The following is a 25,156-nucleotide window of genomic DNA, read 5'->3' on the forward strand; positions in this document are numbered from 1 at the left end:
CACACACACACATATATATATATATATATAAATAGAGAGATAGAGATAGATATACACACATATACACACACACACACACACACATATATATATATATATATATATATATATATATATATATATATATATATATATATATATATATATATATATATATATATATATATATAAAAGCTTAGTGCACATGAAAGCATGTATAAATCTGACTTTGAATTAATCAAAATCATAGACCACAAATGCTTAATATTTATATATATATATATATATATAAATATTAAGCATTTGTGGTCTATGATTTTGATTAATTCAAAGTCAGATTTATACATGCTTTCATGTGCACTAAGCTTTTCACTCATCATAGCACACATGCTGCTGATGATGTATGATGTGACTATAAAAGTGATTTGATTTGACGTTTACTGCTTAAAGACCCTTGGTGCTAACAAATAAATACAATTATATAAGAGTTTAATCAAAAATACAACCAATAATATTGTAGATTAATACAATTAAACATCATGGTCTTTTTCAGATCAACTCATTTGCACTATAATATTCCTGTGAGAAGTTTTGAAGATGTTACTATGTTTTAAAGTACAAAAACAAACACTCTATATATGTACATTTAAAGTACATATTAACAAAAAAAATTCTGACATTGTACATTGAAGTTGTCTCTTAGATTTTTCCATATCTCTACTGTATATACAGCGGAATACAAAATTACTATTATAAAATAAAGATTATTATGAAAATAAATTACTTTTCTTTTAAATATGCACTCACCGGCTACTTTATTAGGTACAGCTGTCCAACTGTTTGTTAACGCAAATTTCTAATCACTTGGCAGCCACTCAATGCATGTAGACATGGTCAAGACGATCTGCTGCAGTTCAAACTGAGCATCAGAATGGGGAAGAAGGGGGATTTAAGTGACTTTAATCGTGGCATGGTTGTTGGTGCCAGAAGGGCTGGCCTGAGTATTTCAGAAACTGCTGATCTACAGGGATTTTCACGCACAACATCTCTAGGATTTACAGAGAATAGTCAGAAAAAGAGAAAATATCCAGTGAGCGGCAGTTTTGTGGGCGAGAATGCCTTGATGATGCCAGAGGTCAGAGGAGAATGGCCAGACTGGTTCCAGCTGAAATAAAAGCAACAGTAACTCGAATAACCACTCGATAAAACTGATGTCTGCAGAAGAGCATCTCTGAACACACAACACATCCAACCTTGAGGCGGATCCGCTATGGCAGCAGAAGACCACACCGGGTGCCACTCCTGTCAGCTAAGAACAGGAAACTGAGGCTACAATTTACACAGGCTCACCAAAATTGGACAATAGAAGATTGGAGAAACGTTGTCTGGTCTGATGAGTCTCGTTTTCTGCTGTGACATTCAGATAGTAGGGTAAGAATCTGGCATCAACAACATGAAAGCGTGGATCCATCCTGCCTTGTTTCAACGGTGAGGCTGGTGGTGGTGGTGTAATGGTGTGGGGGATATTTTCACATCGGGTTGAGCACCGTGTCACAGCCTACCTGAGTATTGTTACTAACCATGTCCATTCCTTTATGACCACAGTGTACTTATTTTTTAATGGCTACTTCCAGCAGGATAACGCTCCACATCATAAAGCGTGAATCATCTCAGACTGGTTTCTCGAACATGACAATGAGTTCACTCAAATGGCCTCCACAGTCACCAGATTTCAATCCAATAGAGCACCTTTGGAATGTGGTGGAACAGGAGATTCTCTTCATGGATGTGCAGCTGCGTGATGCTAGCATGTCAATATGGACCAAAATCTCTGAGGAATATTTCCAGTACATTGTTGAATCTATGCCACAAATGATTAAGGCAGTTCTGAAGTTCTCTATAAGGTACCTAATAAAGTGGCCGGTGAGTGTATATGAATAATTTGTTTTGTCTTCACCATGATGACAGTACATAATAGTTTACTAGGTAAATTGTAAAATACTAGTATTCAGCTTAAAGTGCAATTTAAAGACTTAATTGGGTAACTTAGGAAAAATCATTGAACAACAGTGGTTTGTTCTGTAGCCAATCGAAAAAAAAAATCTAAAGGGGGCTAATAATATTGACCTTTTTTTTATTATTATTATTGCAATAAAACTAAGAAATTTTCCAGAAAAATAACTACAATAAAAAATGCTGTAAAAGCTTTAAATGCAACAGAAATTGAGAAATATTTTAAATATAAAACTAAAATAAAATGACAACTTCACAAAAGGGCTAATAATTGAGCTGTCCACTGTTTAATGTTATTCGATTCATGTTAATTAACAATGCATTCAATTGAAACGATTGTGAATATCGGCACCCTTATTTCCTGATCTATTCTCCACAACAGGCCACTTATCTGATCTGTCATCAGCTTAAATCTGTCAGAGGTGAAGGTTGTAGGCCAGTCATAACACGCTTTCTTCTCCCAGAATGCCGTGCAGGGAAACGTCTCACCTGCTGTCCTGTTTCCACCACCTGCTGACAGGTAAAACACAACTCACAATAATGACACAGAGGAGCGTGTACTATCATGCACCCCTCACATTTTTAGTACGTAGCATTATCCTATTAAGATGAATAAATGATCACACTTATCTTTCATTTATCAGTTCATGCAATACGTGCGCCTTGAAATGGCTGCTGGACCAGTTGGTCGTTGGGTCGTTTTCCATTACCCCTGTTCCCATCCCCTCTGTCTATGTTGTGTCTTGCTGGTGTGCTTATGCTAAGATAGGGCTGTTTTTCTCCCCTTTCTCACTTTGTCCTAATCAAGGGCAAGCTGAGGGGGTGTTTTTTTTTTTTTTTGCCTAACTGTCCAAATGTATCTTTCTTCGTTTCTAAATGCTACCTCCTAAGATCTGTCTCCCCTGAAAAGTTGTTTGTGATGTTTTGTGTATGGTCTGGGGGTCCAATTTCGCTATACGAAAGTGTAGTGACAAATAAAGGCTTGATTGATTAATTGATGCATTCCCAGAAGGATATCAAATAATACATTGCTGATGAATCCCAAACACAAGTCATGGAAAAGCTGTTTACTGCCTAAAAATATTCCTTACAAGAAGAATATTACACCAAGTACATATGATGTAATTCACACACACATTTTGTGTAGAATTTCACAAAATAAAGCAATCATATGCAGTTTTATAAGCATAAAGTAGTGTGCACAGTACATACTAGACCTATATATATAGCAGAAAACCAGCGATGTCAAACTCAATTCATGGAGGGCCGCAGCCTTGCACAGTTTAGTTCCAACCCTAATTAAACACACCTGATCAAACTAATTGAGTCCTTCAGGCTTGTTTGAAATCTACAGGTAAATCTGCGGTCACACTGGGCTTTTCCTCCCATTGACTTCCATTCATACGCACGCGAATGCGTCAGACAAGAAACGCAGGGTCATGCGTCAAGTTTCGCAGGTTCTTCGGTGCAAAGTTCAAGCTTGGTGAACTCTAACATGCGAAATCGCTTTGCTTGACTGATTGAGACCAATCGAGGATCAAAACACGACCTCTCTGGAGAGAAATTTAAAACATGGAGCAATCGCTCGCTTTTTTAATGTCTAATCATGTTGTTTAATCCCGTCCCACAGCCCGGTATGACAGAATTTCGCAAGCCCAAACTCTAGTGTGACCGCAGCTTAAGTGTGTTGGAGCTAAACTGTGCAGGGCTGCGGCCCTCCAGGAATCAAGTTTGACATCCCTGCAGTAAACAGTGAACACTATACATGTTTAACAAGATGTGATGGGTCAATATGACCTCAAAATCAACCCCCCAAAAAAGTGCACATTTGTTTTTATATACACTACCTGGCAAAAGTCTTCGATCCCAGTTGTAAAAGCAACAAGTAATAACTTGACTTCTAGTTGATCATTTAGAAAAGTGTCAGAAGGTGGATTTTTCTGTTGAGCTGCATCCCAATCATCACAAATACTGCAAAAGACCTACTGGAACCCTCATGGACCCAAGATTCTCACAGAAATCAGGCAAGTTTGGTAATGGAAAAATCATGGTTTGGGGTTACATTCAGTGTAGGGTTGTGCGAGAGATCTGCAGAGTAGATGGCAACATCAACAGCCTGAGGTATCAAGACATTTGTGCTGCCCATTACATTACAAACCACAAAAGAGGGCAAATTCTTCAGCAGGACAGCCCTCCTTCTCATACTTCACCCTCACATCAAAGCTCCTGAAAGCAAAGAAGGTCAAGCTGCTCCAGGATTGGCCAGCCCAGTCATCAGACATGAACATTATTGAGCTTGTCTGGGCTAAGACGAAGGGGGAGGCAGTGAAGATGAAGCCAAAGAATCTTGATGAACTCTGAAAGAACGCTTTCTTTGCCATTCCAGATGACTTTATTAATCAGTGATTTGAGTCATTGCAGCGATGTATGAATGCAGTCCTCCAAGCTCATGATGGAGTCAGACACAATATTCATTCTTTTTTCATGACTTTATATTCTATACTGGACATTATTTCTGTTAAGTGACAAGACTTTTGTCTAAGCAAAGTCAGACCTTACTGTCCTAATGAAATCATGAAAAATCAAGGCAAGATCATGTTTTATTCTGGTATAATAAGCATACTCTAGAGGGCTTTGCTTTGCTTTTTTTAGCAGTGTGGGACACATATACGACTGTCAACAGCTCAAAAAATGTGTTTCTGTGTTTCATGACCTGTTAAACCTACTGTAGGTGTGATTCCACAGCAACAAGGACAAGTTAAAATAAAATGAAGTGTCATTTCTAATAGAATAAAATGGTTACGACACCTTTACAAGAGCAGCGACACACTGGACGCGTCTTCCTCATGAGACTTCCTGTCTTCTTGTCACTACACCTGTAAATAAATAAATCATGCACGGCAAGAAAAATGCAATAAACCAAAAGTGCCCCAATTATGCCATTTCAAAGGTTTGTAATGTTTCTCCAGCAACAGGTTTCCATCAATCCAAGGTCAAAACATCTTGCATACATAACCTACATGGCAGCAACAGTTTTATTAATGCAGGGTTTTTCCTGTATAGAGAACTACAAGGTGGCCACTGTCATATGGGCTGCGTGCCAATTCGCATACTATACGTCCTTAATGGTATTTGAAAATAGAATTATGGCGCTCTAACACTATGCTATCCGAACCGTGCCCAGTCTCGTTTCCTGGATTGTTTGAGAAATGCGAGTGCTCTGAATCAGGCTCAGGCATGGTTCATTTGCTTGCATACTCTTCTGTTCCACACTCAAAAGTGTATAATTTTCCTTTACAGAAAAAAAGCACATACTTTTAGGGTGTGGTATAAGTATGCAAACTAGGACGCAGCACTAGTTTTGTACCAGCTTCACCTTTTGACTAAAATCAGGACTATCAACAGACCCAGATTGATGCTCAAGCACTGGTCCTGTATTTAATAGCATTAAGTAAAGAATGTTTTACTTGATACAAACTAGGAAAGGTGCTAAATGTGTTTGTTTCAAGTAGCAAGGATTTCACGATACTCCGTCTGCCTTATTTTGAGCCAGGAAAAACCATGTAATGTGTCTAATACAGTTGTTTCAAGGATCAAGTCTCTGAGCCCCGCCTTTCCAAGAGCTTGCTTTGCTCTGATTGGTCAAATGGCCCAGGCCATGTCCAATTGAACATGGCTATTTTCAAAACAGCTCTTTATTTCTATGTGGTTTGGCTGTATGTCCACATGAGAACGAAGTTGAAAACTGAAACCTTCTGAAAACTCTGGCAAAGGTGAAGATTTTCGGAAACTCCGGGTAAAGTGTGGTCATGTGGACACTACAACCGGAGTTTTTGCCTCATGAAGCAAGTGCAAATTGTTTTCTCCTTTCTAACTGGCCAACATGACTGGATTCACTCCCAACACAGAAGACTTTTTTTCTGGCGAACATATCGCCTATTCCCCATCTCATTCGCACCACACGTCCCGTAACACCACCTCTGTTCTCTCATTTACATTGACTTGTATACAATTCCCCATTTGGTGTGAAGTGTGAACCCAGCATATAAGAGTCATTATCGCCCCCTGTTGACTCGTTGTGCCCTTAACATGCATTTCCATGCGGACAGACTAAATTTTAAATCAGGGAGAGCAGAGAAAACTCCATTAATAAAAATACCCATGTACATGTGGACATGGCCCCAGTCTGTTGTGATGTGTTGTCCACTTAAACCACACCCACCATGAAATAAATCAGCACTTACCATATCTGAGTTTCAGCTCATCCTCATGATAACACAGATATAGAAACAAACAGCAACAATGATGTTGGTTTTACCATAGACATTCGAGTACAACATCTCATTCTCATTTCTTTCCTCTGTAGAGAAAAATCGCAACATGTGGACCACATAAACAAACATCGCTAGCAAAACTGCTTTAGGATCTGTTCATCAAGAAAGGGATGGTTCTGATTGAGTTTATTCTGTTGAACACAAAGGAAGACAAACTGAAGAATGTTGGAAAGCAGCAGGCATTGACTTCTGTTGTATTTCTTATTCCTAGTATGGATGTTATTTGCCGTTTCCATCCAAAGATGCAAATTAGATTCATGGGCAAAGCTGGAATTACACACAAAACATTTGTGAACAAAGCAGTTTCCATTTGATGAGTCAAAGAGAACAAAACTTCCTGATAAAATGGCGCCTAATATCAAAAAGAAAAGTGGATTTTGAAGATGAAGACCAAATGTAATGAACGCTTTTGGAGGCGTGAGACGCTCTTCGGGAGCACAAATGTTCAAGACAGTACTGAAGGTAATAAAAAAAAAAAAAAAAAAATAATAATAATAATAATTAGGGATGTAACAATATTGTAAATACCGTCATACCGCAATAGTAATTTTTTTCAATATTACCGTAGGCGCATGACTCAATAAAACTATATTTCTGAGAAAAGTTTGCTTGGGCAAATGAAGCGAACGGGAAGTAGCAGGAACTACAATTCCCATCAGCCTAGGCGTGGCCATCATCCTTTGCGGCCTGTTGTCACTACAGATCCAGTAATGCGGAAATAGAGTGTGCTGCTAGTTGTGGGGAAGAAAAAGAGCTGGAAATGATTGAACCTAAAGCGGGTTTTAAATCGGATGTGTGGAAGCATTTCGGTTTCCGTCTAAAAAGATACGAAAAAGGAGAAAAGGTGACAAAGAAAAAAACAGTATGCAGGCACTGCCAGACTATTGTGAAATAAAAGTCAGGGAATATGACTAAAAACAGTCATGGGGTCTGCAGAACACAGCACACTTGTTAGATTGATGCAGACATTGACTTGTACCGCAAAGAGACCCTTTATCTCACTCATGGTTTGTCCTCTCAAGTGGGGAAAAGACAATGCACAGCGTTACCCACTGCTGTCAACCTTGGCTAAATCATATCTCTCTGTCCCAGAAACCTCAGTCCCAAATGAGAGGGTTTTATTTCTGTTGCAGGGGACATTGTAAATACCCAGAGATCCCAGCTTTTACCAGATTATAGTTATATGATAATTTTGCTTAAAAACCCATCTCTATCTAAGTGAGTGAGTGATTAAATGTTGAATGTGATGAGTTTTCAACAATACTAAATTGAAACTTTATTTTTTATATGGTTTAATAGATTTTTGTTATTAAAATTGAAAAATTGAAGTTCCTGTTTCGAAACTTACAGATAGATGGCTAATTTGTATGTCATTGATATGTTCAGTGCTAAGGTAAATAAACACTTTTGCCACTTTTTTCGAGTCTTTTCATTAGTTTTGTTTTTCCTGTAAATTATTCAATAAATACCGTACCGTGCCATTCATACCAAGGTATTATCGTACCGTGAAATTCTGAAACCGTTACATCCCTAATAATAATAATAATTATTATTAATAATTATACGGAACAACGTTGATGACTGATTTTGGAAAATGGAAATTTTATTTCAGATTCACTTTTACAATGTGGTTGGGTCCATTGGTTCGCAAATTAATGTTGTGCCATCACGCCCATTTATTAAATGACATGATCTATTTAAAACTAAATCACAAGCCAGAATTTTAATGTGCTTCTGTTGCAGTTTACGCACATATTCTTCACGATTAAGAAATTCAGAAATGTTTCAAGAAAAAAGAAAAAACACCGGAAAAAGGTGGTTTGCCATCTCCAGGTTGGAGGAAAGTCCTTACCCCAGGTGGAGGAGTTCAAGTATCTCAGGGTTTTGTTCACAAGTGAGGGAAGAATGGAACGTGAGATTGACGGGGGGATTGGTGCAGCGGCAGCAGTAATGCAGTCGATGTACTGGTCTGTTGTGGTAAAAAAGCAGCTGAGCCGAAAGGCAAAGCTCTTGATTTACTGGTCAATCTACGTCCCTACTCTCACTTATGGTCATGAGCTTTGGGTCATGACTGAAAAGCACAAAATCTCTGATACAAGCGGTCAAAATTTCATTGGCAGGGTGGTGGGGCGCACCCTTATAGATAGGGAGAGGAGGTCTGTCACCCGAGTAGAGCCGCTGCTCCTCCACATGGAGAGAAGTCAGCTGAGTTGGCTCGGGCATCGGTTTTGGATTCCTCCTATTTAGGGATGTGTTCCAGGCATGTCTCACTGGAAGGAGGCCTCGGTGAAGACCCAGGATACGATGGAGTGACTATTGGCCCGTTTCCACTGAGTGGTACAGTACGGTACGCTTTTATGGCCGTTTCCACTGTCAACAGGTACCTAAAAGCGAACCAAACCGCACCACTTTTAGAGTACCCTTTGCAAATAGTTCCTAGCATGACAAAAGGGTACCAAGAGGCAGAGCTAGACACGCAGCTGAAAGCTATTGGTTTACAGATAAAAGGCACTTACTTATACAATAGCAGCAGAATAAAAAGAAACCACCATTTTTAAATACACAGCCGAGACATTACATTGTAAAACTATATACATATTAGGGGTGTAACGATTTATCGTTGTACGATTTATTGCGATGCAAAAATGTCTCGATATGCATCGTGGTGTTATGACGATTTGATTACGATATGACGTCCGTTTTCTCTTATTAGTTGAGCTGTTTGCACGTGAGCTACGTTCCACCTGCTGTCGCACGTGAGTTCAGATTGCAGCAGCAGTAATGTTAGCAGACCAAGATGAGTGGAGCTGAAATAAAGGATGGCCCATCCTCTCAAAATCAGACGTCTGGCAACATTTCGGTTGTACAGTTATTGCTTTAGACTCGTCCGCTTTTTGACACGCATACTGGGACAAACATAGCCTAAGTTTTAAAGTCTTCACAGTGATTTACATACTTTGCACAGCGACATGGATATCTCCTAATGGTGTTGAAAGAGTCACATACTGTATTTATAAGGTACAATTCACCCTAAAATATCATTCTGTCTTCATATAATGTTCCCGCCGCAAAATCACACATGACGTGAGCTGACCATGAGCTGTTACTACAGAGGGCGGACTATGATAGACGCGCGCGCGTCTGTTTCACTGAACAGAACCTGCAGGTTGTGACTAACAGGTAATAAAGTAGTAAACAACATTCAGTTTGTGGAACAGAGTGATCGTTCAGGAGCCGCGTGGGAAGTATGAACAGCAGTGGAAATGAAACTGAAAGCGTGCACATTATTTAAATAATCATATCACATTTTAGAGTTATAATTACGACGAGCATTAACCCTTTTGAGTACAGAGGTACATAAAAATGCACGTCAACAAGATACACTTGATAGCGCCGACATCAGCAACGCCAAATAAATAGTAAACCTGCCTAAACTGCTGAAAAGAGTCACGACTGTCCTGTGTAATGAAAAGACGGCCACCCTGTCACTCATCATGCCCAACATGAAGACAGCCATCCATAAAAACCTCTCAGACAGATACACATCAGTTCAGGATTATTTTATAGAACTGCTGATTACCTGGAAATGTGGATCTTTTTTGCACACACAAAAAACGCAAGTGACCAAGCAAAGCCTTAAGCTCTTGCTGTTAAATTCAATTGAATTGAATCATTTCAATAATATTTTATAAGAAGTTTTTAAATTGTTTTATTTTCCAGAGACAGTCCTGTTTAATTTATTTTCTTAAAGAAGGTTCAGTTTAACAAGTTGAAACAAAAGAAATACATTAAAAAATAGTTTACTTGGTAATTAAATTTTTTTAATAAAATTTGCATTTCAGTTTAATTTTCAATTTTTATTCCAAATATCGTGATACATATTGAATCGTGAACATTATATCGTGATACACATAGTATCGTGAGCTGAGTGTATCGTTACACCCCTAATACATATACTAACAAGCCATGACCTGAGCTCAAACAAACCATTGGTACCCTCTTGGCAGTGGAAACGCAAGCCTGATAAAGGTGACCTGTACTGACCCATACCATACCATATTGTAACAGTCAGTGAAAACGGGCCACAAGTCTATCGGTTGGCGGCCTGGGAATCCCCCAGGAGGAGCTGGAGGAAGAGTCTGGGGATAGGGGTTCTCTCCTGAGACTGCTGCTACCATGACCAGGCCCCGAAAAGCGGGATGAAAATGAATGAATAAATTAATTTCAAAATGTATGCGCATCTTGGCATTTCCATTAAGCTTTTTTTAATGCAATTTTCCCAATTGTGCATAAAAACAGGTGGATGGAAACATTGTCTCTAAAATTGTCCCAAAATTCTTCAGAACATCTTTATTTGTTTTTAACTGAAGTAAAATAAGTCAAAGTTTAGAAGCATTTGTGTTTGAGTAAATGCTTAATTAATCTTTCTTGGTGAACTATCCCTTTAAATGATGTGCAACTTGATCTTTCCAAAGCTTACACATTACATGAAACACAATATCCTAAAAACACAAGCACAACGGGGCACTTTCAAAAGACAAGAGAAGGAGAGGTGCGAACAGACATGATGAGTCTCACAGATAAGAGAAGTAGAAAATTTATTGCAGTATTTGTTCCATCAGAGGCATGTGGGTCCCTTTACGCTGAGCAGGGCGACCTGTTATCGCAAAAATCTCCTTCGACACAGCCCTCCTCACAGACACTGCATGCTATACACAATAAATTACAGCCACACGGTGCTATCGTACAAAAATGGACAAACAGAGAGAGTCGTCATCAGCCAGTAAAGAAGGAGCTAAGCTATATAGAAAGCTGCTTGACGCTAGGAATTCCGAAGAAAAAAAAAAAACAAGAGAAAAAAAATAAAGAAAAATCAGAAAATAAAAAGTAAAAACATCAACAAACTAATTCTTTCAACATTCAGTATATATTTAAATTTCTTTTATAGATATAAACAATATTTTTATGTTAAACTATGATACACTGGGAGTAGAAATCAAACAACCAGAAATCTGCTGCACAACAGCGAAGGAGCACCCATACAATGTTTCTCCAAACATTTTTATTCCTGCGATACGACGATGCACCCTGGTGCAGAGGACAAAAAAATGTCACCACCAGAGCCAGAGTGCATCAGAGAGAAAGAGAGAGAGAGAGAGAGAGAGAGAGAGAGAAAAGGAGTCTGTAGTGTAGAATAGCCGCTCGTGTTTTTGAGTGTGTGTGTTTGGCTGACCTGGTAGATGTTTGGCTGTTCATGGAGAGACGTTGAGTGTGTTGCATTAGGCTGAAAGGATCTGAGATGGGAGGTATGTGCGTGCCTGCGTGTGTTTATTTACGTATTATTAGCTGGAGTTCCTGTCCTTGGCAGCGTAGAGTGAACGTAGAGTCTGCGCCACTTTGTGGTTGAGCTTGTTGCCACTGGTGAGCGTGATTTTTTTGTAGATGATGTCGGTCTCTTTGATGCTGTCCACCCAAGGCACCAGCTTGCGTCCGTCACGCTTTTTGGCCTCGGCCCACGTGCTGGAGTATGAGCCGGCCATCCAGTGGATGCTGTAGCCGTCGCTGTTCTTCTGGATGACGCGGGCGATCTGCGGCCGGTCGCGGTATTTGGGGCAGTGGATGGCGATGATATCAAGCGCGCTGACGGATTCATTCATGTTCGCGGACAGCAGGTCTGCTGAGTCTCCAGTTCGTCTCCCACGTCGAGATGCCTGTGAAGAACAAACCGTGAGAAATGATTGGACACTTGGACACAAACGCTTTGAAATATCCCCAAAAGCAAAAAATAAAGACCCCCTATTGAATGACCTTTCATGTAGTGTGTAACACAGCTCTAAATGGAGTGAAATATTCAGCTGATGTTTAAATCTGAAAGTGCACCGTGTGTAAAACTATTGATTCATCTATACAAGAGTCAACTCATTGTGGTTCGAATGAAGCGCCGCTGTAACGTGTCTTTAGCCTTGTCGGCGTGATGTCGATACGGAACTCAAGCCCGGCTTGAAACTGAAAACCCCGGCCCCGCCCACAAACACTGTAGACAGAAAAAAAGGAAACACTGTAGCGGATTCCGGTTGAACCGTCAGCATTATAGCCCCAACCTTGTGCTGTGTTCCCATCATTTTTTCTGAAGAGTGCTTCAGACATCTACACGCTTACAACGGGGAATTCGTCGGCCGTTTGTTAAAGGAAGGATCAGGAAAGACTACTGATGTATCGTCTATTTCTCCTTATCCCAAGGTCTCCATAATCCTGGACCAGGCCGTATCCTGATAAGAGGTTGACAGGAACTTTACAGTAATCAGTTCATGGATCAGTTCCTCCTTCATTTCACAAGTGTAAGTAAGTGCGATTAAAATGGTTGCCTCGATGTCTTCTCTAGCATGCAGATTATGTATTTCATTGTGTTTTGTTACTTGTAATCACTTGTACTGTATCAGGTAAACTCTTCATGTTCTCATATCGCTTCTAAAACCACGTTGAAAACGCGTGCCGCTTTGTTTTAAATGCATTAGTGAGTTCACAATCCTCTGCCGTTTGTCATTGCTATAGCCACCGTCAGCTGTTCCTACACACATGCGGCGGTCAAGTTTCAAAATAGTTCAGCTTTTGCCGCTGTGTGGATCAATAATGAATGTGTGTCAGTGTTTTTACTTATGGTTAAGAATAGAGCAATATGCTGGTGTTAAACTGCATTGCTTTAATGAACTCCTGCACTGGGCTTACAGCCATACTCTCTGCACTCTGACTACTTCAAAATTGTTGATAAGCTGTGGTGGACATTTCTCTCTGTCTCGTGCTGAACGCAGTCGACCAATCACAACAGACTAAGTCATCAGGTCAATCAGCGGAGATTAGCATAGTGCTAAATGAATCACTGATGAATCATATAAGAGTCGCTGGGATAATTAGGTAACAATAAATGCATATTATAAAACAATGAAAGCGTTTTTTGACCCTGCAGGCATATCAGCTTGTTGTTGGAGACCCCCAAAACCAAAATATGACCCTTTTTAATTAATAATAGGGGCTTTTTAAGATACTTTAGATGGAATCTAAGAGCTCTCGTTTTATCAAAACATTGTCTGGCATTTACGCTTACGTTAGACTATTTCTCCTTATCCCAAGGTCTCCATAACCCTGGACCAGGCCGTATCCTGGGCAAACTCGATCACTAAATAGGCAGTTCCTTATATCAGGTTTTCATTTTATTGTTAAGATAGTGAAATAACGTAGCCAGGGTGATCTGAATGATGTTATAAAGTACACTGTTCCCATTGAAGATTTACCTAACGTGTCCTCGGGAGTTTGTTTTCCATATTAAACTTGTAAAGTCTGAACTTACAAGGAGAGGATGCAGGACTGAACTCTGTGTAGGCTACTTAATATTGAGGAAAAAGCCCCAATCAGGCAAATGTCTCTGTTTTCAGAAGTCTGGGTTTTCCCTCTATGTACACTAACACGGAGCAGCAGCATTCTAAAATGAAAACAGCCTCTTCAGCGTTTTCAAAAAGCTCAGTTTTTGGCGCTTAAACACCCTGGCGTAGCGTGGACAGAGAGCGTAACTGTAGCAAAACTTATGAGTTTTCAAACTGAAACGTATTAGTGTAAACGGAGCCTAAGACTACAGTGTTGTTTTTGTGTTTTCTTACCCCGGGGGTCCTCTCCTCTCCTTCACTCCTCTCGTCGTCCTCCTCAGAGTCGCCTGTGTGGTGGTTTCGGGGACTTGCAGCCGCCCCACCCAGCAGTGCAGTGATGGCTTTATTCCTCACGTTTGCACTCGTGTCTCCATCTTCATCCTCCTCATCAGGGTCCAGGTGCTCCATCAACAGCTTAAACTGATCAAAATGAATAACAAATTATTAATTGGATAATAATTTCAAAGTATTTTACTGTACCAAAACTTTCTTCAGTTAAGCAAAGAGAAAACTGAAGTCATTGCATTTGGAAACAGAGATGAGGTTCTCAAGGTGAATGCGTACCATGGCTTTAAGGGTCAAACAACAAAAAAAAAGGTCAAGAACCTTGGTGTGACTCTGGAGTCAGATCTAAGTTTCAATAGTCATGTCAAAGCAGTTAGTAAATCAGCATACTATTATCTCAAAAACATTGCAAGAATTAGATTGTTTTCCGTGAGAACTTGTTCATGCTTTTATCAGCAGCAGGGTGGATTACTGTAATAGACTCCTCACTGGCCTCCACCAAAAAAAAAAAAAAAAAAATTGTTAGACAGTTGCAGCTCATGCAGAACACTGCTGCCAGAATGCTGACCAGAACCAGGGAATCAGAGCACATCCCATCTGTCCTCAGGTATTTACATTGGCTCCCAGTTACATTCAGAATAGATTTTATAGTATTATTACTCGTCTATAAATCACTAAATGGCCTAGGACCTCAATACATTACAGATATGCTCACTGAATACAAACAGATTACTCAGATCATTAGGATCAAGTACATTAGACATTCAAAGATTTCAGTCAAAGCAGGGTGAATCGGCCTTCAGCTTCTACTACTTTTATTCTTGTTTATGTAAAACACTTTAAATTACCATTGTGTACGAAATGTGCTTTATAAATTCACTTGCCTTGCCTTACTTAAAGATTTAACCTGTTTTTTTTCTCAACTAAAACTGCCATAACCTAATTGAATAATGTGATAATAATAATATAAATGTGTTATTTATTAAATGATTATTGAAAATTATTTAACTTTGGGCAAGGAACCATATATGGTCACTTCATTTGTTTATTTTATTTATTTATTTATTCAACCACCCATTTATTTATTTATTCATCCTTTTATTTTTTATTGACATAAAACATCAAAAGTCTTGTAATAACCACTAGTAACACTCTATGGCAGGGGTCTCAAACTTAAATTGGCGGGGCCCATTTCAGAAGCTGACAATTCATATGAGGGCTGTTTTAACATTCAAGCACAAGAAAAAAAGTGGAAACCTGACATAATTGGTGCATCATAGGACAACAGACATGACGTTTATATGTTAAGCATTACCTGTCATCAGCGATAATGCAAATCAGCATGTTTATCGTGTCACACATCAGCTGTTGAAATATATCTGTGTTTTTTTTTTTTTAAGTATGGCTGAGCGTTAGACACACACTCACTCATTCTTCATGCGGTCAAAACTCCAGCTTTTTGTTTCTTGTTGGACATATTGAAGAGGGAGTTTAAATTGCTATGAAAATACTACAAATAATAGGCAAGATAATTATTATTCAGTCCAAACCAATTGTATGGTCCCAATAGCGCAAGAACAGCAGAAAGCAGTTTGGGTAACTTTAGTGACTTTACTGGCAATTGTTCTTCTCAATATTATTCTGTTTGTAAAACTAAAACAAAGAGGGGTGTAAGTATGTACATTTACTTTAAAAGATTCAATTCAACTAGCAGTACAATTTTATTAAAGTACATAGTTTTTATGCAAATCTTAATAAGCATTTAAGGAAAATCTATTAAATTAGACCATTTGAATCAATTATTAGCTAAATTAGCATATTTGTTACACCAAGGGCATAATATGTAAACCATAAAGAAGTGTTTTTACAACAAAATACAAGTGGTGTAAGACTGATAATAATCCAACGAGCCTTGAATATTTGCAATAATAGAGCTTTAGTAAAAATAGAGAACTTAAGGACAAACATTTTATGCTAAAATCAGCAACAAAAATAATTTGCATGTGCGTTACTATATAACGTACACAGAGAAACTTAAAGTAAAAGTAATCTGAATGCAGTACTTTAAATGTCCAGTAGGTGACAAGTCAAAACCACAAGTGTTTAGACGCGACTGCACAACAAAGATAGAGCTTTAAAAATATATGTTTTAGTGGGGCGAATCTTCTTATATTTTTGACATCAGTTGCGAGCCAGATTGAGGAGGAGGGTGGACTGTAAATGGCCCATGGGCCAGCAGTTTGAGACCCCTGCTCTATGGTTTAACCAATTAATGTTTCAATTAGTGCCCTGTACAGGGCTATACAGATTTAAAAAAAAAAAAAAAGATCTTTAAATAAACATGTCGTTACTTAGAACTAACAATGATGAAGGCAAATAATAATAATACTAACAATTAATATTAAGTCATCCTGTGGACTTGATGTAATCCTGACAAAGGTCCAATCCCAATTCTATTTGTGTACACCTGCCCTTTTCTTTTGGCCCTTAAAACAGAGTATGAGTGGGAAGGGCTTCAAAATTTACCCCTAAAAAAATGGGACAGCACTACAACACCTGCACCTGTCATCATACGTCGTTCGCGATCTTTTGCTTCATAAGAGATCAGACAATGGCGACTGCCGTAGTTATTCCAGTTGTGTTATTTTTTTGGTATTTATCTTCAGGAAATCACTGAATTATGTTATGATAACGATCTAATGTGGCAATAAGATTGTAACTATACTGTGTATTTACACAGTGGCCTTATTCATCCATGTAAACACACGAAAACAACATTAACATTATAACAGACAATGTAAAAAGCTCTTTCTCAGCCACTAGACTTTTCTGACAGAGGATTCGAGTATCATCGAGTGTCAGAATGTTGTGGGACTGCTATACAGGGGTTATGATTATGGATTATAGATTGCAAAATTCAGCTGTTTTTATTTTTTAATGTTTATTTTTAAAATGCATGACAGTAAAAGACTAACACGGTTTATGAATGTGTTAAAACTGATGTATGTTTGTTGTAAAATTCTTAATAATAACAAAAAAATACTAATACCCCTTCCCCTTAGCCTAACGCCTTAAAGCTAAAGAGAATTGGGACAGCCCTACCACCTCTCTTGAAAGCGCAAAAAGAGGAGGAAGATGTAAGGGAAAGGGCTAAAGGGTAGAATTGGGATTGGGCCTAAATATACCATGAAGGGCTTATACTTTATCATAATCACTAAAAAACAACAGCACTAAAGCACTTGAAATATTATCACTAACAAAAATGGCTTTAATAAGCAGATTATTTTTTTCTAAAGACGACAGGTAAGCTTACGTCGAGGAACTGTTTGACGATCTTCCTCTTCAGCTCGTAGGTCAGCTCGCCATGAACGTCATGATGACGGAGGAAGTCGATGGTCTGCTGTGGGTTGAAGTTGGCCAACGTCTTCCTGTTTACGGCTTTATCGTACACCTTGGCCGACTCAGAGGGAGAGTACTTCTGAATTTTACTGCATTGAGAGAGAGAAAAAGAAAATATTAAAAGACATGCTAAGTGAAGCGAGTATTGTCAGGTATGGTTACCCAAGCTTCACAATATATATATATTTTTTAAAAGTAAATATGAAAACTATAAAGAAAAGCTTTTTTCCACTTGTTAAGATGTGTTGAAAGACTCTTTCCAAATTGAGAAAATAGCGGTTTATGGAGACTGTTTACTCAGATGTTAAAAGAAATATTTTACAAAATCAAGGCGCTCATTGCAGTCCACTGCAGACAACATTTGAACAATTAACTAAAGATGAATTTTCCAGAAAATTTCTGTTTAGCTTTAGTTTGTTTTATTTATGTTTTGTTAGTATTTTGAAAACACACTTCTGTTTAGTTTTTATACACTCAGCGGCCACTTTATTAGGTACAACTGCTCATTAACAAACTTCTAATCAGCCAATGCATTTAGACATGGTCGAGACAATCTGCTGCAGTTCAAACTGAGCATCAGAATGGGGAAGAAAGGTGATTTAAAAGTGAATTTGAACGTGGCATGGTTGTTGGAGCCAGATGGGCTGGTTTGAGTATTTCAGATACTACTGGGATTTTCACGCACAACCATAGGTAGGGTTTACAGAGAATGGCGTGAAAAAGAGAAAATATCCAGTGAGTGGCAGTTCTGTGGGTGCAAATGCCTTGTTGATGCCAGAGGTAAGAGGAGAATAGTCAGATTGGTTCCAGCTGATAGAAAGGCAACAGTAACTCAAATAACCACTTGTTACAACCGAGGTCTGCAGAAGAGCATCTCTGAACACACAACACGTCCAACCTTGAGGCGGATGGCCTACAGCAGCAGAAGACCACACCGGGTGCCACTCCTGTGAGCTAAGAACAGGAAACTGAAGCTACAATTGCCACAGGCGAATAGAAGATTGGAGAAACATTGCCTTGTCTGATGAGTCTCGATTTCTGCTGCCACATTCAAATGGTAGTTTCCGATTTTGACATCAACAACATGAAAGCTTGGATCCATCATGTCTTGTGTCAACTGTTCAGGCTGGTGGTGGCAGTGTAATGGTGTGGGGGATATTTTCTTGGCACATTTTTATCCCATTAGTACCTATTGAGCATCGTGACAACCCCACAGCCTACTGAAGTATTGTTGCTGACCATGTCCATCCCTTTATGACCACAGTCTACCCATCTTCTGATGGCTACTTCCAGCATGATAACACGCCATGTCATGAAGTGCGAATCATCTCAGACTGGTTTCTTGAACATGGCAATGAGTTTACTGTACTCAAATGGCCTCCACAGTCCCCAGTTCTCAATCCAATAGAGCACTTTGAGATGTGGTGGAACGGGAGATTCGCATCATGGATGTGCAGCCGACAAATCTGCAGCAACTGCGTGATGCTATCAAGTCAATATGGAGCAAAATCTCTGAGGAATATTTCCCGTACATTGTTGAATTTATGCCACCAAGGATTAAGGCAGTTCTGAAGGCAAAATGAGGTCCAAGCCGGTACCAGTAAAGTATAACTTATAAAGTGGCAAATGAGTGTACATTTATTTAATAAATATATATATAAAACATATGCATTATTTTTACTTTTTATATTAACTCTTGTGCATACCTCTTAGAAATAAAAAATATTTTAATAAATAAAATTGTAATTTAAGAATCACCCATTTGTTGTTAAACATCCATAGTAGATTTTTAGTCCTTATTAATATAATTACTTTATATAGTTTTTATTTTCTGCTTATTATATATTATGTAAAATGTTATACAAAAATGTTTTTCTTTTTTTGACCAACCAACATTCTTCAAAACATCTTCTTATTTGTTAAAACCACATGAAAAAGAGCAAATGGGGCAATTTAAATTGTTGGGTGAAGTATCTCTTTAATATCACTATTTTAATACCTTTAATGTCTTAGTATAGAAAAAAAACTACATTTATTTAGTTTTTCAAATAATGAAATTATGTTATTTCAGTTTCAAAAAAAGGTTTATGATTAGTGTAAAAAATAACCTTAAAAAAACATTTATTTAGGCTAATTATTCTAAAATTGTTATTTCAGTTTATGATTTAACATTAGTCTTAGAGCAAAAAAAACCTTGCAGCTAATGTTGCTTTCGTCAACGTAAACTATGACAATATATCTGTCTATGAATCTTTAGCACATGATGAAAATGAGACCAGACTAAAATACTGGTCATGTGATGATAAATTTAGCAGTATTTAACGGTTGGTTTTTGATTTAACATTAGTCTTAGCATGAAAATAACCTTGCAGTCCTAAAAAACAAGATTAGATTATTGATGTGCATGATGGGAGTCTGTTTGTTACCCGTCAGAGAAGCCGTAGAGGTTCTTGAGGTGTTGTTTGAGCACCAGCAGTAACAGTATGCCCTGCGACGCTCTGGCAAAGTCCACAAGCGATGTTGAGTCATCAGGAAGACGCTCCATTACAGCATCAACATCGTCGAGGTCCGAGTCTGAGTCCGACTCCGACTGTCTGATGTCCTCTGTGGGCTTGGGCTTCCTCACCCGATGGCCGTCCTCATCCTCCTCATAATCATCATCGTCATACTCCTCATCTCCACTATGTCTTTCTCTCTCTTCGTCCTGTGCTCCTCTCTCCTCCTCTGAGCCGTTCTGCTGCTGCTGCTGCTGTTGTTGTGGTGGTGGTGGTGGTTGCTGGCGTTGCGGTCGCCTCCGCCGTCGTCTCCTTTTCCTGCTTTTCCTGCCTGGTATCTTAACCAGAGACTGGGTACAAAAAACAGCTTTATTGTTTTTATATAACCCTCTTGTAATTTATTTTAATTAAATGTAGAGTTGAAGTCAGAATTATTAGCCCTCCTGAATTGTTAGCGTCCTGTATATTTTTTACCAATTTTCGTTTAACAGAGAGAAGATTTCCTTCAACACATTTCTAAACATAATAGTTTTAATAGCTCATTTTTAATAGCTGAATTATTTTATCTTTGCCGTGATGACAGTATATAATATTTGATGTTTTTTCAAGACACTAGTATTCAGCTTAAAGTGACATTTAATGGCTTAACTAGGTTATATTAAGGTTTAAGTTAGGGTAAAGCCTAGTTCACACTACAGGATATTTATCATCGGCAGATCGCGGAGCCGTTCACACTACATGACTTGATTTTGTGTCTTAATCTCTGGGGTGTTCACACTATGCGACACTACTCAAATGATCCACAAGAGGGAGGTAACACACTACATCAGGGGTGTCAAACTCAATTCCTGGAGGGCCGAAGCCCTGCACAGTTTAGTTGCAACCCTGCTCCAACACACTTACCTGTAGGTTTCAAACAAGCCTGAAGGACTCAATTAGTTTGATCAGGTGTGTTTAATTAGGGTTGGAACTAAACTGTGCAAAGCTGCGGCCCTTTTGGAACCGAGTTTGACACCTGTGCACTACATGATCTGGCAACAACTCCTTCCCTCAACAGCTCAGTCAGTCAACCAAACCACAGCCAATCAAAAGTTGAGGGAGGAGCCGTCAGAAAAAGCTGAACACTACTGGCTGCTGTTGTACTGATGAAATCACTGACCGTTTTTCAAGCTTTAAAGAGGGCATTTAAAAACATGGTCAGTAAGCTGATGCTTCAGTGGATTAAATTGCTTCTCTGCAATTGTCAAGTGGAGAGATACAGTTTTTAATTTTTTTATTTAATAACTCTTTGAACTATATATAGACATAACTACATCTATATATAAAACTCACATATCTACAACACCCTGATGTTTCCTAAATATCTGTGTATTTCTTTTTAACATTGTTATCTTTTAAAATTACAAAACAGTAAATAACTGAGTATTTCTGAAGTTTACCCTCAAAGACCGAGACAGCCGCCCGCGGCTTAAAATAAGTATTGCTCTTAAATGTTTAATAACTTTTGATCCGCTGATCCGATTCATACAATTCAAAGATTGGCATAAAGAAGAGAATCTCAGCTTTCCAGTGCACATAACATTCACGGACTTTCAGAGGCTCCGGAATCAGTGCGGTTACGTCATCAAAATTTGACAACGCTGATTTGACAAAGAAACGCTCGTCACTGTGTCTCCGGACAAACCAGACATTATACATTGATGCATTGTCCCTCCTCCATGCCCAGATTGGTTCAAACTCGCTATATCACAACCAATAAGCATAGGTTTCGCTTTTGTTTGTGGACCAACAAGCTTTTTGAACAACACGGAATGAGAGATAGGCATACATTTATGCGCGGCTAAATAAAACGCAAAAAAAAAGTTTTGCATGAAATAATTCTCATACTTAGTACTTTTGCATGCACAGCAGCACAGAAACATGACAAAACAGTGACACAGCAAAGACAAACTGCTGCTCTTGCTGTTTTCAAAAGACGCAAATGAAGCTGCAGCTGTTTGTCTGCACTGCAGACAACCATATCCAAATCCACAGACAACCATATCCATGCTGGCACATAAAACCTAAGGATGTTCCATATTGAATCTAGTTTAGTTATGTAACTATTTATAGTATAGTAAATATTTATATCTATTTTTTTACTGACGATTTGCACCATGTTTATTTGGACTTTGACGCATTATTTATTATTTTCTTATTTTTTATTTGTTCATTGTAAGTGGTGTTGTTTATAGTAACTGAAAATATATTATTTGGAAAAAGTCAAATTTGCTTCACTGTTCTATTATTTTGTAACATTTTTTTCTGTTTAGTTCATTCCCAGAACTTTTGGGCAAATACATTGTCAGTAAATAAATGCATTTTTTCCCCCCATAAAAAACGCCATGGAATAACATTGAAATAAATTGCTATAACTTGCTCAGGGAATTGTGGATGTGGACAAAATTTATTTTGGATGTATAAAACATCATAACATGTATTTCTAAAGAAAGAAAAACAAACTTCATAAGGTTTTGTTTGAAATAACTAGAAAATGACACTTTTTTTAAAAATCGTTTCTGGAAAATTCTGGAATATTTTCTGTCTGTTCATATGTTTTGGGACCAAAAATATTTTAGACTGGACCTTTAAATGATACAGATTGAAACTTCAGGTTCTCCTGTTTAAAATGATATATGACACTTGAGGCTGACTGCTAAAATAAAAATAAAACTGCTTTTAAAAAAAATATTAATATAGGCCCATTAGGTGCCCACAAAATACCTCTAGGTCTTTAAGGGTTAATTACCATATTGGTCAACATGACTGCATGCATGTCTGCTACTTTTTGCTGCGACTTTACATATGCATGCTTTTTTTTTTTTACCTAGAAACTTCCTGCTAACATAAGCATAATTTGCACAAATTAACTTCAGATTCAAAATATGCTTTCAAAACAGCATATTCTGTGCCGTGAAACAGCTCCTATTTGAAAGTGAAAATGAAAGTGAGACTCAGACCTTTGCGTGTTCTAGTTTCTTATCCACATTTTTATGGGTTATATTACGAAAAAGATCATATTTTTAGGGTAATGGTGTCATTAAATATGATGCCAGACATTCAAAGCTTAATTTTAATATCTCAATAGAAGCTTTGAATGTAAATATGTTGTGACAATATGACGTTTTATATGAGAACGGTCAGAATGAGCAGTATGGTAATTCTAATCCTACTCTCATGTCTGTGTTAACGCAGAATGAAGCGAGTGCATAAATGCCCATTCTGACCAATCACAGATGTTTCTGATGAGCTCCTGAGCACACAGGCATTCAGCTCATGCTGATATGCTCTCTCATTGGCTGCAGCTCGTCACTACATCTGACTGCACATGGGGTCGAGTCGGCCGACTGCTCTGGAATATTCAGCATGCTAGATATTGGATTTCTGTCTGCGAGGTGTCGGCGACGCGTCAGTGAGCCTCTTTGAGGTGTTCTTCAGTAGTTCAAACATAAAGACTGCTGAGCGCCTAGCAACCGTAGATTTTTCCCCGATTACAGCCCGATATGTCTGCGAGCACATTAACTTCTAAATCTGGCTCAAATCAAGTTTAAAATCCTGTAGTGTGAACTAGGCTTAATAAGGCAAATCATTGTATAACGATGGTATAATATATCCTATAATATTAGTATATCCTAAAAATAAACACTAATAAATGTTAACAAAAAAAGTGCAAGGTAAAAAGTAACTGTGCTATCTGCTACCAGATCTATTTTCAGTTGTCAGACACCTACATGAAAATATACTATAGTCAGTTATAGTACATACTATAGAGTTTTTTTAACCATCAGAACACTAACACCTTCGATATTGAGAGACGTTGAGCAATCAGCTTAAGTGTTGCTAGAATAATTGTCTTATGAGCAGGCGATGGATATTGCCTTATCAAAAATGATGAAGGTCATGTCCATGTGCAATAAAGCGATATCTTGATTATTGTGACAGGCCTAAGTTAACTTAAAATGGTATCTTTTTTCAGAAGAAAAACCCTTGCTCTTGTAACTATCATTTGGGAAATATTGGAGAAAGAAAAAATTTTACAGAAAGGCTAAAAAAGGCATTTTGACTTCAACTGTATGTTCACTGCAAAAAAAAGCTTTTCTAACTTAGAGTTGTTGTCTTGTTTCTAGTCCAAACATCTATAAATTCTTTTAGACAAACAAAAAACACTCTCTTGCTTTCAGTAACAGTCTGAAAGCAAATCTTGTTTTTGTTTTGAATTTTTTTTTTACTTACCCCCAATTATTTAGCTTGTTTAAAGGAAAAAAAACTAATTAATTCAATCATAGTTTTTGCGCACTGTCTTATCACTTTTTTGCTTATTTTTTCTAAATGTATGCACATCTTAGGGTTTCTATTAAAGGGATAGTTCACTTAAAGTTGTCTAACTGTTCTTTTTTGTTGAACCCAAAAGAAGATATTTTGAAGAAAGCAGAAAACCTGTAACCATTGACTTCCATAGGATTTATTTATTCTGTCATAATTTACTCACCCTTTAGTCATTCCAAACCCATTCGACATTCTTTCTTCTGTTAAACACTACTGAAAATATTATGAAGAAAGCTGGAAACCTGTAACCATTGACTTCCATTTGTTTTTCTAACCATAGAAGTCAATGGTCACAGGTTTTCAACTGTTTTGCCTCAAAGACACTCAAAGGTTCGCCCCAAACGTCAAATAAAACTCCTTTATCCTACTATGGAAGTCAATGATTACAAGTTTCAGCTTTCTTCAGAATACCTTTTTAGTGTTCAACATAATAAAGAAGTTAATAAAGTTTATAACAACTTAAGGGTGAGCAAACTGTGATTACCATTTTGGAGTGAACTAACCCTTTAAGCTTTCTTTATGTAATATTGCACAATGAGCATAAAAATATGAAGATGGAAAATAGCTTTAATTGAAGTAGGCCTTAAATGAAGAGAGTTCACTGTGTCATCATTTACTCACCCTTTATGTGTTCTAAACCTGTTTGACTTTCTTTTTCCTTTTAAACACTATTGCAGAAATTGAGGAATGCTGGAATTCTCTAACAATTGACTTCCATTTGTTTTTCCTACCATAGAAGTCAATGGTTACAGGTTTTCAGCATTATCAAAAATAACTTCAATAGTGTTTAACGGTATAAAGAAATTCATAAAAGCTTGTAAACACTTAAATGGGGGATTAAACAGCAAATAAATGTTAATTTTTGTGT

General features: G+C 37.9%; 1 protein-coding gene across 2 annotated transcripts in view; it reads right to left on the bottom strand.

Annotated features, from left to right (window-relative positions):
• Positions 1–10,907: 10,907 nt before the first annotated feature.
• The window catches only part of nipbla (NIPBL cohesin loading factor a), a 94,271-nt gene continuing 80,022 nt past the window's right edge, over positions 10,908–25,156 (bottom strand). Inside the window, exons 42-45 of one of the 2 annotated variants that reach the window (XM_009301188.5) lie at positions 19,855–20,273; positions 17,343–17,517; positions 13,979–14,164; positions 10,908–12,037 (exon numbers count right to left, since the gene is read on the bottom strand). In XM_009301188.5, coding sequence (XP_009299463.2) covers positions 11,669–12,037; positions 13,979–14,164; positions 17,343–17,517; positions 19,855–20,273 — 1,149 coding nt within the window. In that variant the 3' untranslated portion in view covers positions 10,908–11,668. 2 annotated transcript variants of the gene reach the window in all.

The sequence above is a fragment of the Danio rerio genome, chromosome 5 (genome assembly GCF_049306965.1).
Source record: "Danio rerio strain Tuebingen ecotype United States chromosome 5, GRCz12tu, whole genome shotgun sequence".
Classification (NCBI taxonomy): domain Eukaryota; kingdom Metazoa; phylum Chordata; class Actinopteri; order Cypriniformes; family Danionidae; genus Danio; species Danio rerio.